At 35.1% G+C, this 14,770-nt stretch overlaps 2 protein-coding genes across 5 annotated transcripts; both read right to left on the bottom strand.

Moving 5' to 3' along the window:
- Positions 1–778: 778 nt before the first annotated feature.
- On the bottom strand, positions 779–1,455 carry LOC109158835 (glutaredoxin-C9-like). The gene has a single exon (XM_019306728.1). It carries the CDS (start codon positions 1,398–1,400, stop codon positions 960–962), a length of 441 nt encoding a protein of 146 aa, XP_019162273.1. The 5' UTR covers positions 1,401–1,455; the 3' UTR covers positions 779–959.
- A 5,182-nt stretch (positions 1,456–6,637) lies between these two features.
- LOC109159262 (auxin response factor 3-like) lies at positions 6,638–12,134 on the bottom strand. 4 transcript variants are annotated; one of them, XM_019307359.1, is made up of 12 exons: positions 11,341–12,134; positions 11,129–11,185; positions 10,473–10,655; positions 10,207–10,291; positions 10,003–10,093; positions 9,765–9,929; positions 9,330–9,446; positions 9,181–9,256; positions 8,762–8,924; positions 7,528–8,675; positions 7,284–7,361; positions 6,638–7,057 (listed from the first exon to the last, which is right to left on the bottom strand). In XM_019307359.1, exons 1-10 carry the CDS (start codon positions 11,629–11,631, stop codon positions 7,723–7,725), a joined length of 2,181 nt encoding a protein of 726 aa, XP_019162904.1. In that variant the 5' UTR covers positions 11,632–12,134; the 3' UTR covers positions 6,638–7,057; positions 7,284–7,361; positions 7,528–7,722. The 4 variants fall into 4 exon arrangements, with proteins under 4 accessions (XP_019162904.1, XP_019162902.1, XP_019162903.1 ...); XM_019307357.1 differs by lacking the exon at positions 6,638–7,057 and having other exon boundaries at positions 7,093–7,361; XM_019307358.1 differs by lacking the exon at positions 6,638–7,057 and having other exon boundaries at positions 7,093–7,366.
- Positions 12,135–14,770: the final 2,636 nt, after the last annotated feature.

A 14,770-nucleotide genomic window follows, 5' to 3' on the forward strand; every position in this document is an offset into this window, starting at 1 on the left:
TTCATGTTCCGAACTGAAAAAATAAAATACATTTATTGTTGAATTTAGACTATTTTAAAATAAAAAATAAAATTTTAAAATAAAGACGGTTCAAAATCGCGAATCAGATCCGGAACCGCCGGTTCACGGTTCAAGATTCAATTTTTTTGATACATAATTTTAATAAATCGACATTTAAATATTGGGTTCTAGATCTGAATTATAACCGTAAACTATTAATTCGATTGCTTTAGTATCCGGTTCAATTCAAACCGAACTGTGGTCATCCCTACGTATACGCAATAATTTGTTGGAGTAATAAAATAAATAAAATGTTTACTTTAAGGATATAAATGTCAATTTAATATATTAGGGGGAAAAAACACCACTTTTAGAATAATTGAGGGGGCTAATGTGCTTACCTAAATAATTGAGGGGGGGGAAGTACTATAAATATATAACTCAGGGGTAAAAAGTGCCATTTTCCCTTAGTTATTTTTATCATGTAAATTTTAAGAAAAATGTCAACATCAATTTTTTGTAAAAATTAGAGCAGAAATAATATTTTCCATGATGAAATTCTATCGTTCACATAAAAGTTAAAGATGCATAATGACTGGTGCAGTAAAAGTTTTTGGAAGTTGTAATCTTGAATGTATGCTGACGTAGATGATTGCCCCACTGGTTTGATTTTATCATCTGACAACGTAACGTCGTAATTTACGTACCAACAAATTGAAAGAACAATCTTAATCTGGGCACTTAACCAAGTTGAAAATCGCAAAATCAAAAACCAAAAAAAAAAAAAAAAATTGCATTAATGTACAAAGACATAAATTATTTAAGGGGAAAAAAATGGAAGGAAATAACATAATGATAATGATAATAATAATAATAATAAAATGAATTTAAAATCCGATGCATCCTTGTTTTTATAGGATAGGATATATAATAGAGTAAACAGCAGATTAAGGACCGAGTCAAAGCCACAGGGCACCAGCCTTTCTAAGGAGGGGTACCAAATCGCCGGAAATATGAGCCGCCATAAGCTTTTCCAGCCCACCAAAAAGCTTTCCGCCGATGAAAACCGCGGGGAACTCGGGCAGTTCGACGGCGTCATCGCCGGCGAAGGCGACGATCCTGAGAAGCCCGTGGATGAGGGCGGCCTCGTCATCTTCATCGAAGGCGTAAATTGTGGGGTTGACGCCCAGCCCGAAGAGCAAGCGCTGCACCACGTGGCACATGCAGCACCCGCGCCTCGCGAACACGATTATCGCATTCTCCGCAACCATGCTGCCCAGCCTGGACGACAAAAGGTGCGAGTAGTCGCTGTCGCCGCTGGAGTTCGAAGACCCGCCGCCGCCGCTGCCGCCGCTAGAGGAGGCGGAGAAGTAGTGTCTGGAAGGAAAGCCGCGATGCATAGTGTTTATCTTCCGAGGGAATGGTGCAAAGGGGGGTGGGGGGGAGTGGAGAGGGATTTCTGGGATCGATCGAGTGGCGTTTATATCATTAGTGGAGACGAGGAAGAGAGAAGGGGGGACTGTAACGCCAAATGGCGTGACGTAATGTTGCACGTCACGGTTACTGTAATCTCTGTGTCGATAACAAAATGGGAAAATATGCTACCAACTTGAAATTTTTTAAAACATTAATGTTACGTTTAATTACGTTTAAATTATTAATGATGAATTTGACCAATAGAATGTTGATAGTAATCAAACAAGTGATATTTTGGTACGAGAGACGAGAGTCATGTTTCACAGATTCAACTACCCTTTTCGAGACACATATGATATAATTGACAAATTAAAAATATATATAGAAATTATCACCATCATGTACTAATTTTCCGTTGGATTGTGAGAAAATATTTTCTTTAATAATTAGATATTTTCAACTTCATCAAATTAATTTTAGAATTCTGTCCCAAGAGTAACTATAGTGATAAATTGGAACTTATTGGTTAAACTCTAGTTTTCACGAGTCAAACTAAAATAATGTTGTTTATTGCAGATGCTACTATACGCTTTTTTACAGAAGAGTGACCACAATTGTTAGTGGTCAGCACGGGATTATAGGATAATCATTAATTAAGCCTCTGCTTTCGTGGTCACTTAATAAATCCTGGCATTATTTGTTTACGTGATTTTTTTTAATACTATTGAAGATTAGTATTTGTTATATACTTCTCTAATTAATTCAGCTCAAAGGGTGATATTCCCTCAAGGTGAATTACAGATGTGTCATTTGAGCGCAATGTACTTGGCCCTGTTTCCGTGATTTCTTTAATCATTAATGACAAATTCCTTTCCCTTTTAACATCTTTTGTCCTACATTTTCTCCTATATCCATCTTAACATAACCTCCAAATTGTCACTTTTTTAACATCTCATCAATCGATTATACTTTTTTGGATGACAAAGAAACGAGTATTCATTACATGAGAATGTATATTGAGTAAACTTCGTTATTGTGTAATAGCTCGCAAATCATTCACAAAAAATAAACCACATCAAGAACATCTAATCGTGTGTGACATACTCAACCAATATAGTGTATACAAGAACCAAATTCATGATCTTCAAGTATTAATCTATTATACTTGTTTTTGTATTTAGTTACTGTATAAACATCCACATGCAAGTTACTAATTGATATTAAGATTTTAAAAAACTTTATGGACAATATCAGGTTAGAAACTAAATACTCGATCTTTTCATCATCTCATTTAATTTTATGTATCTAATTCACTTATTAGTGTGACTTGATTCAAATTATTTACAATTCAAATTTGTATAATATTTCATTTATAGTTAATATCTAAAATTATATATTTAGAAACTAAATAAACAACATTATAAGATATAAAAAAAAAAACAAATTAAAACTTAGAAAATATTTTTTAAAATAAAGAAAGAAAATTTAGTTATTACAATTGAGTTTAATATTTGCTTGCTTGTGTTGTTGTTGTTAAATCAACGAACACTAATCTAAAATGATATTCTCAAATATAAATTAATTACAATTAAATTTCAATTCATTTGAAATGGATAAACTACTGAATTAAATATAGATATAATTTTTGTTTTTTAAAAATATTGATATTCAAAAAGAACATGTTTTTTTTTAACAACGGAAACCCGTAGACATATACGAAGGTGTAAAATGGGTAAATTTCTCTCATATATGATAGCCGTGCAAATCTATATGAGAGGTAAATTGGATTATAAAGACTTTATCTGATGGACTCGACCGAGAGAGTGTTGATAATAATTGAAGTTCACGAGTTTAATTTTCACACACATCCTCATGATTGAACCCGTTAGTGTAATGAAATGGACATGATTTTGACATATATCGGCATGCATACACATTACACAATATAATATAAAAAAAGAATACGAATTTCTAGATAAATTTATACACACGCTATAATGTGAATGCGTGTGAAAAATGTACAATAGAAATTAAAAAGATTCATATTAGTACTGTTTTTGGTAGTCTATAGAGTATTTAATGCAGTAATACTTTCTCAATAACTTGTAATGTGGGTTAGATTTTTCGAAATTATATTTTATTGTAAAACACGTTGATAATAATGAAAAAAGATATTTATATAAATAAATAAATTAACAAACCACGGTTAAAAAATAATAGGTATGGTCCCACTTGTGATTTCATTATGAATTATCTTGATTCACTATATTTGTTAAAATTACAAAATTTTAAGTGTAATCTTAGGCAGTATTATTCTTATTACATTAATACTTTGATACGTTAGGATTAATAAGTCGATTAATTAAGATAATAATTAGTACTCAATAACAAAACCAATATATTTTAACAGCTAGTTAAGGGCTATCTAAGTATTCATATTGTTGTAGGCTAATTAATTTTACAGAGTGTTCTCTTATTAGTGTAAATTTTGTTAGAGTAGCGATGCAAAAACTTGATTTTGCATGTCTGGTTGGGTGTCAAAAGACGACAGATTTGAGGTAGGCGACAAGAAACGTTTTCTAGGAATACAACATTAGTGCCTCTACGAGTTAATAAATAATACAGTAATTAACTACTAAAAAAAGTAATAGAATAAATGTTAAGAAGTGTTTTTCATATTTTTTTTTTTTTTTAGTAGAAGGAAGGGTCGAAGGCCCCATGAGAGAGTTAAGCTATTCTTCGTGTCGCAACACTGTTCGCATCGCGAACCATTAACGAGTGGAGGTCTTCCGGAGCATGATCTAGAACAGTAGTCTCCTACGGCGCGTTTTTCCCCAGATTGGCAAGGAAGTCAGCACATTGGTTTCCTTCTCGAAGCACATGAGAGAGCTCAAACACGGGAAAGTGTTGCATGAGAGTTCTGCAATCTGCCACCAAAGTATCCGTTTCTGGGGATGAACCAACATTCTTGTTAAGCACTTGAGTAATAGCCAGAGAATCCACTTCTGCCACAAGATTGGTCACGCCGAAATCTTTAGCAAGACAGCCCTTGACGAAGGCCCCAGAGCTCGGCAATAAAACTATTAGCGTAGCCAATTTTTGTAGTGAAGTCAGCCAACCAGTTACCTAAATGATCCCGCAAGATCCCCCTGGCGCTTGCGAGGCCGTTTGATGATTTCTTAGCGCCATCCCTGTTAAGAAATGTTTTTCCTATGAAAGTTTTTATTTTTGTATGGCATTCAAAACACCAGATGTATACACGTATGTATTATACTAGTTTTTAAATCTGTATTGCGTGACTGATTTAATGTTTAATGTTTGTATTTAAATAAATAATTCAAGGTATATTAATGCAAGATTATATATGGGAAGTTCATTATATAGTTGGCATTAAACATTAATGTTTACACTTTTTTTAAAACAAGAATTAATGACCATTTCTGTCCCTCGACTATGTCGAAATTACCAAATTGGTCCTTAACTATTAATTTTAACCAACTAAATCATCAAGTATTGATTTCGAACTGATTTAGTCCCCCGTCAATTTGGTTGTGAAATCGTCAAAAACCAATCACCGACAAACAAAATTAAACCCCCACCCGGATGCCTCACTCTCACATATGATATGCCCTAACAATAGTGAAAGTACCATTCTGATCTCAAAGTATACATCTATTTCACAGCAAAATTGACGGGGGACCAAATCCGTTACAAAATCAATAGTTGAGAATTTAACTGATAAAAACTGATAGTGAGGACCAATCGGATAATTACGGCATAGTCGATGGATCGAAATGGTCATTAATTCTAAAAGCAATTATTTAAATACTTATTCTAGTTGGCATAGTATTATGTAGTAGATACTACTTTTCGTTACATGCATGTATTATATATCTAAATATATCAGATATAAATACTAATATTAAATTATTTAGTATAACAAAAAATAGTATATATAATTGTCATGTGTACCCATACTATCGTCCCAAATGTTGAACATCACAATAGAAAGTCCTGAAAATTCATTACTCTTGTAATAATATTAAATTGTTTAATGTTACACCTCCTCACTCTTTATGCGCCACTACTTAAGTAAACTTATTTTATAATTCGTAGTTAAGATGGTCAATATATAAGTAACGAACCAATAAATATATACTGATCGGGTATTTTCCTTGGGCGTATAACTAAATACCTGATCGGTTTGTACTCTCTGTATCGCGAAGGACATTTTCTGACCACATTTGGTTCCAATCCGACCTGAGTCGGTAGACAAATGCATTCCTTTATGTTATCGGTTACGTAATTTGCCCTAAACTCGCGTTGAAAATCTCAACCTTAATGCTCGGACCGATTATTTCGATTAAACAAGCTTTTACGCCAAAGGACAAGCACGACAAATTACAATATACTCGGTCACATCACATTTGGACTTGTCAGGCATCTCATGACACGTGGACATATCAGCACAAACACTGACCTGTCCAAATGCATACAATGATACAAGACGCGTGGTTAGCATACTTGTTTCCCAGCATGTGTCTTCCCCAACCTCTATATAAGACGTATTAAATTTCTTGAAGGGGGACTTTTGGACTTTCATTTTACACAGTTCATTGAGCTCAAGAACTTCCGACACATAGTTACCCAAACTTATACGCTTACTTTGTTAGCAATACATATACTTGTACAAATCCCCTGAAGTATTTACCACATCATCTACATTTTACTATCTCTGCACATTTTTCTATATGAATATGATAATATCAAATGTTCTTGTTTGGTAGTTTTATATAGGGATTACATCCCTCCCCTCACCCCGCGCTCCCCACACATGTTTTTAAGTCATATAAAATTCTCAAAATGTTATATTATCTCAAAATATCATTGAATCAAACACTTTGTAATTTGTAAAGTTTCATGTTTTCTTGTATGTAAATGGTACTTGGTTTCATATCTTAGTGGTTGCTGACATATTAATTGCATTGACATTTATGTACACAAAAAATTATTATAATATTAAAATATAATACAGTATTCATCTTCTTGAAAGAAAAGAAAAGAAAAAGTTAAAAAAATAAATTAACTTGTTAATATCCTAATATGATATAAGTAGTAGTTTCAGAGTTTTTTCCGATCAAATACTGCATCAAGTCCTGTTCAACTCTGTGACTTTCATATTGAGGTTGAATGGACCAGAGTTGATGTACGTTTATGTTTGTTCTGACCATGTAGTATACGCAGATTCATCATCATTTACATGTATATGGAGGTCAAACATCAATTACACATACAATATTCATACCAGTTTTCAGACAATTTCTCCACACATGAAAGATTGGAAGATACCTGATTTTCGCACCATTTTCGTGTTCTTAGAATATATATACTAGAGTTGGTAGTCACATTCTTTCTGTGCACTTTCCTTAACAGAAGAGGAAGAGACAAAAGACCACAAGAGTCGCATGTTTTTAAAGTGCACACTTTGTCATTGTGGGGGTTGACTTGTATTCATGGGACTACTGGAGTCCACCATGACTGCATCTCCAACTTAATAAAAGTTTGGATTTCGTTTTCTTGAACTTGATGCACAGATGCAGAGAATTCTCATCAGCCGACAACAGGGTGGAAAAAGAATGCTCTGTTTGATTAGGAGGAGGAATATTTTCCAGTGGATGTCAATAGGAAAATGCGCAAAAATTTATGGAGAAAATACACTTTTTTGTTGAAAGAGGAAAGGTACAATTCCATGGGTACCACACAACATTCTTTTCAAGACTCTAGGAGTTAATTCACATCACAAAAATAAAAATAAAAAAGTAGTTACACAGGAAAGACATCTGAAAGCTATGATAAAATTATCATACCAGCAAGTCTCTGATTCATTGTCAGCAACCTTGTTACTCACTCACTGCAACCACACTTTCCTTCAGTTGTTATATTATCTGGCCTTGAAGGAAATGAAAAAAGTTTCAATTAGACATCATAAGACGAAAGATGTGACTTGTGAGTATCAAAACAATTTTGTATATTGTAGATTCTTTCTAATCAGATAGATAAGATAAAAATGGTAACTTCTGTTTTTCTCAAAAAAAAAAAAAAAATACTTACATGTGTATGCTTCAGATCATCCCCATCACACTTGCAAAACACTCTTCAAACTTTTTCGGCTTACAAAACACCATTCTGTATCATTGCATCCCTAAAAAAGTGATATATCAAGTGCTTTCTGCTAGTATCATTGCAAAACACTCTTCAAACTTGAGTAAGCTTCCATTCTGTTTTCTGCTAGTATCAATTAAGCTGTTAGAGAGCTATATCAAGAAGAGCATCTCTTGCAGGATAGAGATCATTTACATTGGTATAGTTGCTTCCCGCAACACTAGTAATCAGTGGAGGTCTTAAATGTAACTGTCCTTCACTGCAAGGAAAAGGAGTGATCTCATGGCCAAGTGAGGTTGTAGCTTGAATTGGATTGTTGTCTTTAGTTATACCACTTCTTCCCTCATTTAAGGGAAAGCCAAAAATTCTGCAATTGCTGTTGCACATGGAAGAAACTAAGTTTTGATTGCCTTTGACTGAGGTCTGAGACCCAAGAAGATGTGAAAATCCCAGTAGCTTATGCTCTTTAAGGGAAGAAAAGGAACTGATTCTTTGTAGATCTTCTACTCTAGGACCATCTTCAAAAGGTGGATAAGATGGTAGTTGTCTTTCATACTTTGCAGCCGGGTTGCCATTGTCGGGCTTCCCCAGGTTATGACTGTACAATGGTTGAAATTTAGCAGGAGAGTTTGCTTGCTGGAACATTAGCACAGAAGGCGGAGATGACACTTGAACAATAGGTGTAGAAGGATTTCTTTGAGCAATACAATTGTGAATTGGTGGTGTAGACCTCATGCTTAAGTGACTTTGCACCTGAATACCACCAACAATTCCAGAACCATGGGTAGGCTGCACCGGGCCAGTAACACCCTTGCCATATAGTGTGTTAGGAAAAGTTTCTTGACCTTGCAAGACCTTATTGAATCGCTGTGATTCAACAAAGCCAGTCCTTTCATGAGATTCAAATGGGTCTGCAAATTGGGGTATAATGCCTCTGCTCATTCCAGAAATCCTGAAATCATCAGAATCAGGAAAATATCTTATTCTGGGTGGGAAACGATCAATTCCACCATACGTAGTGTTCAACCCCAAAACTTCTTGACCTTGCAAGACCTGGAACCTAGAAGGATCCCCATTCTCTGATACAGCCATCCTATCTGCAAGAAGTGAATAGTTAGAATTCATTATAGAATCAATGTGCAATTAATTTGCAACTCAGTGTGGCAACAAGGACAATTCAGACCTCCAGGAATCGAAAAATCAGCCTTCACATTTGGCAAGCCAACCCTGGTCCTCTTTGCAGCAGGTACAACCATGATGCTTGGTCCATGAAGTGCTCCAGAAGGTTCAATCTCCCATGGTGAAACCCTATTGTGTCTAGAAGAATCGAGATCATCCCATCTGACCTAAAAGCAGACAGCCAACATGACAAACAAAGAGAGTTTCATCAAACAACTCTTTGAAAAGCTGGCCATAAGATTCAATTTATTATTATTATTATTATTAACATTACATGAACACTAAGGACTTCAAAATTTTAAAAAACAAGCATCTGACAATTGTCCAGATATCACTCAACCCCACAAACATCCATGGAATATTTCTAGGGCCAAGCTATGTATGCCATTAGAATTAAAATTTGTACTATGCAAAAGTACATACCAATAGGCTCCTCCATTTTGAACCAGGCCATCGAACAGGATCTACATCACTAACCCCAAGTATGAGCCCAGTGTACCTGATATATGAATAAGATACTGGCTTTATACTTATTTGACTTAGATGAAACTAACAATGAAACATGAACCAACCTCTCTGCAGCATCTTCTGTTTCATGACGCATCTTAAACGTCATTCCAGCTGAAAAAGAATGTATGAGGCTTCTTGAGAATTTGTGGTAAGGCATAATAAATTCTGATGAACTATGCCTGTAAATGAACACAAAATCAGATTCAGTGGGAGACATGAAACGAGGGCAAAAGCAAGAACGAAAAAAATAAAATTTAAAAAGAACAGATTGCTGTAAAATACTGATATGAATTATAATTTACATATTATAACTATTTAAATATGATCAATCTAGAAATCATCTTATTACAATGTTCTCATTGGACTTTTTGTGGCATGAGCAACCGACTGAAATAGGATATTATCACAATTTTGAATTATCCATCAAATCAGCTATATAACAATCATTTTGAAACTGCATTTAGTCCATGGAAAGTAATTTCTAATGGCCTTAATACCTCGGGTTGTAACAGATGTGGAAAACACCCTTAGTAGATATTGCATTGACAACATCCGCAATACCACTGATGTTCATGTGTTGGCTTAAGGGGGCTAGATAGGGAGTACCACTTTTAGCTTGATCTGCTCTTCTAACCCCAAGCCTAAGTTCCCCATCACCACTCCTGCCATAAATGATGAGATATAAGAAAGTAAAACATGTATATTGGAGTTTATCATTAGTTCATCAATTCACACCTTAGGAAAAGCACAGCATCTCCAGAAACCAGCTTCTTCTTATTGACAAATGCACTCCAACCTGTGGTAAGTAAATGTCTTCGTGGCTGACCTGTGCAAGAAATAGTTAGATCCAAGAGTCAAAATGTTGATACCAAGACTTAGCTATGCATTTGTTCTAGGAACTTGAATTATAATAATAGTAGAATTAAAGATAGTAAATACCTCGGTAGATGTGTCTAAATTTCCACTCTATCCCATGCAGATCTCTTGCTACAAGCTCCTGTGAGGGCCTCTGTTGTTTGTAATCCTACCAGAGACATAAAACAAGGGCCCTCAGAGAGAACCTCAACTCCAAAGAAAAAGTAAAATAAAATAAACATGCACACACATGTTTTGCCCTTAAATTAAATACAAACATTAATCTTCATATAGCTAATTAACATATCTGGCTAAGAATGGAAACTGAAGCAAACTCTTATTAACACTACCAAAGGAGGAAAGCAATCTTCAGCAGCTCGACGAGGGACAGAGAAACCACCATGAGTGCTAGTATCTGAAGCAGTGAGTGTCTTGCAGAACATATGTGGTGCAGTTGATTTTCCAATACCTTCATTATCATCTTCCCCGTTATCCACCTCAGTTTCTCCATTACTCCATTTCTGCTCAATCTGCTTAAGGCAACAGTTAGACAAAAACCAGTACACTATATTAAAGAATTTCTTAATATCAATAAGAATTTAGAAATAACATCTCCGAGAAACAATGATAAAAACAGCCAGAAGAAACTGTTGGTAAAAATCAGCAGCCAGGCCACTCTCAAAAAACAGGAAACTATCATTTTCATTCTCATCAAAAATCAAGGAAGGAAAGAAATATAAACAACCTTAAGTGGCATACAGGATGGAAATATTTTGGACAAAAAAAAATACTGCCTTTCTTAGTCCTCAATATCAGGAGAAGTACCTAATAAGGTTTCCATATAAATACAGCCCAGAATGCTGACTTTCAATACCACTAAGAAGGAAAATTTTCTAAAGATGCTAAAAATCCACTCTACAGTCTTCACATCATCAAGAAAGGAAACTTATGAAATAAAGATGAGCATAGTCTACACAATTCATAAGTACAACATGCTTTGCCATACCTGATTGTCCGGAACCAGCGACACATGGGCATAGACCTCATCAGTAGCTAACTCTGCCTACATTTAAATGGAGCCATATTTACGATCAATTACTTCACACAAAAATTCACCGGCACGATAATCTGCTAATATAAAATTTCCAGAAAGTACAAAAAAAAAAAAAAAAAAAAATTGTATATATAACCCAAACAGAATCCCCTCTTATTACCAACCTGGAGCTTGACATCGACAACGCGGCAAAAGACGTGAGGAGGGAGGTCATTGGCTACGGCGGTGTAGTCGCAGAGGTGCTCCAGGTGGCCCTGTGGTAGATACACTACGGCGCTTCCTTTCTTTGGCAGAGAAATCAACGGTCCGGCACACGCGTGCCAGAGCTCCATACAAACCGACGCCACGGCCGTCCCAGAGGACGCCGTCAATTCGGAATTCGCCGAGGACGACGACGTCTCATCTCCGCCGTCGCCATTGCTCACCGTGTTCAGATCGATCAGTCCAGACATCATCTCTAAAACCCTAAAACTCACCACCAATCGAAGAAACCACCACCTCTCTCTCTCTCTCTAAATAACCCTACACCCTACCTATACATACTACCATCATATCCATACAGGCGTGCACACAAGCTGGACTCACCGCATTGCAAAAAGAAGATATTCGTTTCTCTCTCTCTCTCTCTCTCTAGAAAGTAAAATCAGATCACACTTTGCGATAGCCTCTTTTACACTGAGCAGAGCTATTATGTATGCCTCCCTGGAAGGGACGCATGTAGATACAGATACAGATACAGATGTCGCCTGTGCATACAAAACTGTGTATGAGCAGAAGCTGCAAGCGAAAAAGAGAGCAGAGAGCTGCAATGCTCTGCTATGTGTGTGGCTATAGATACAGGGGAGTGTAAGTAATAAATATCAATATGTATAGAAAGAGATTGTACGTATAGATTGGGATTTAGATACAGAGAAGAAGAGAGCGGTGCGCAGTGGACAGTGGTGGTGGGGATGTGTAAAGGCGCCCTGCATTTTCGGGCGGATGTCTATTCTGTCCCCCACCCATTCAACAAATCTCCTCCATGTCCCTTTACACCAATTGTTTTTCTCAATGTCTTAGCGCTGACTTAATATTACCAAGAAACAATCCCCCCTTTAAATACCAATTTGTTTGCTTATTTGTTGGAACACTCAAGACATTCTTTCTTGATTTTGAGTTTTCTCATCCAACTTGTTTATTGTTAATTACATTACTTAATCATTTAAATAATTATTATAAGTACATAAAAATATCATAATAATAAAACTGTATTATCACGAGTTCGAAAAGTTACAATTGATACACTAAAAATTAGATATTCGGAATCTATTTTCGCTTTTAATAACATTTTTTAATTATCTATGGTGTAAATTGATGTGGGGTATTGTGATTTGTGTACTCATGTTATGTATGCATGAATGAATGAGAGGAAATTAATACCGTGGGCACGATTGGCAATTATTTTTATTTGGTTGCAAGTTTTATTTTTGTGCTTGATGGCAGCATGAGCAGTGGTGAATAGTCTCAACCACAAATGACGGCTGTTGCCCTCCATAAATGAGGGTTGCCATAATTGTACAATAATACGTGCTGTGTCACTCTTTTCTAAACCCTGCTACTTCTGATATTAATGTCACAATTACTCATTTTGGATTAATAGATTTTATAATATAATTTTTTTAAAAAAAATAATAATACTCCTTAATAGTTATGAGTTGGAATGAGATTAAGAGTTTGAATAAAAAAAAAAAGTGGTCCATATTGTAAAGGCACCCAACGTAACACAAGTTGGTTGGTAAAAGGAGAAGAGGACAAGAAATTACCGAATTTTATTGGTAAAAATAAAAAGATGTAAAAGTGAAGTTGGTGAGTGTCTGGACAAAAGGTGGCAAGTGATGAAAAAAGGAAAAGTCGTTATCAGGTCCCATTGTTTAGGTGTTGTGCCTATTCTACCTTCGTATATAACCCGGACAAATCGGGTTACCATTCAAATATCCATTTCCCAATCACTTTATCCCACTCGCTTTCTTCTCACGCTCCGCTATCTTTCTACCTCACCTCCCATTCAATTCTTTCTCAATTACAAATGTTAATCGCGATTACTGTTTTTTAACTTCAAATTTAATTAATCACTCTTACTCATTTAAAAAAAAAAAAAAAAAAAAAAAAAGCACATCATGAGCCAATGATATTATGGTCAGTGGTACCTAGGCTATTAACGAACCGAACATAAACGAACGGAGGTTGTTCGTGTTCGTTTGTTAAGAATTTTGGAGTGTTCGTGTTTGTGTTTGTTTGTTAAGGTTTTGAAAATCCTGTTCGTGTTCGTTTGTTAACGTTCATTAGTGTTCGTTAACGTTCGCGAACACGTTCGCGAACACGTTTGTTTATGTTAATGAACATGTTCGCGAACATGTTTGTTAATGTTCGCGAACGCGTTCACGAACGTGTTCGTTAACGTTAACAAACACGTTCACAAACATGTTTGTTAACAAGCACGTTTACGAACATGTTGGTTTACATTCATGAATACGTTCGTGAACCTTTAATAACCAAACACATGTACATGTTCATGATCGCAATTCGTTCGTGAAAAACAAATAATCTACGTTCAAGAAATAATCAACGTTCATGATCAAAATATAATCTATGTATATATATGTTTGTGAACATGTTCGTGAACATTATTAAATGAACACTAAACGAGATTCACGAACATTATTAAACGAACACAAACGAGTTTGTTCACGAATATTATTAAACGAACACAAATGAGCTTGTTCACGATCTCTTAACAAACGAGCATACAATTGTTTAAGCTCTGTTCGTTTATTAATCGAGCTTTAAATTTTGTTTGTTAATGGTTCATTTACCTTAATAAACGAACATAAACGAACGTTTACCGAACACGAACACGAGTAGTTTATCGAAAGCTCTGTTCGCTAACACCCCTAGTGGTACCAAGTTATTCTCCTATATAAGAGATATGAGAGACGGTAGGTTCAAACATCGATCGTGACAAAATTAATTCTTTGTGCAGCACTCAATCATTAATTTAATATTTTTTTTTAGAATATTTATATCATACAATACATGATCATATCTTTAAGAAATAATTGAACAATGAAATGATTTAGCGTAGAAAAAGTAGGCGTCCTTTTTGTAATAGGTAATGATGAGAAATAGGATTTGGAGTGCATGGTCACGTGTAACAAATTAACCTAACAAAAATTGGTATTACCCGTGCCATAATGCTGTTTAGCCAATATATCATGTTTCTGGGTTAATCTTATCTTAAAGTTATAATTATGTTGTTGACCGGTGATTAATTACGAGCTGCTGTTATTGTCGTTTGCTGTAATGGTGCATGTATTATGATTTTTAGGTCATCTCCTAAATATGAAATCATTGCTAAATTGCTTAAGCACCAACCTAGTAATTATAGTATCTAAATATAGCAAACAAAGTACGTCAAAGTTGGTTATAGAAAAAAAGTGATCTTTTTCTTTGTTGGATAATGCCAAATAAATAAAGGCAGTAATGGTCCTGCCCTACAAAATAAAATAAATAAATAAATAAATATATATATATATATATATATATATATATATATAT

This window comes from Ipomoea nil, unplaced genomic scaffold, assembly GCF_001879475.1.
Source record: "Ipomoea nil cultivar Tokyo-kokei standard unplaced genomic scaffold, Asagao_1.1 scaffold2826, whole genome shotgun sequence".
NCBI lineage: Eukaryota > Viridiplantae > Streptophyta > Magnoliopsida > Solanales > Convolvulaceae > Ipomoea > Ipomoea nil.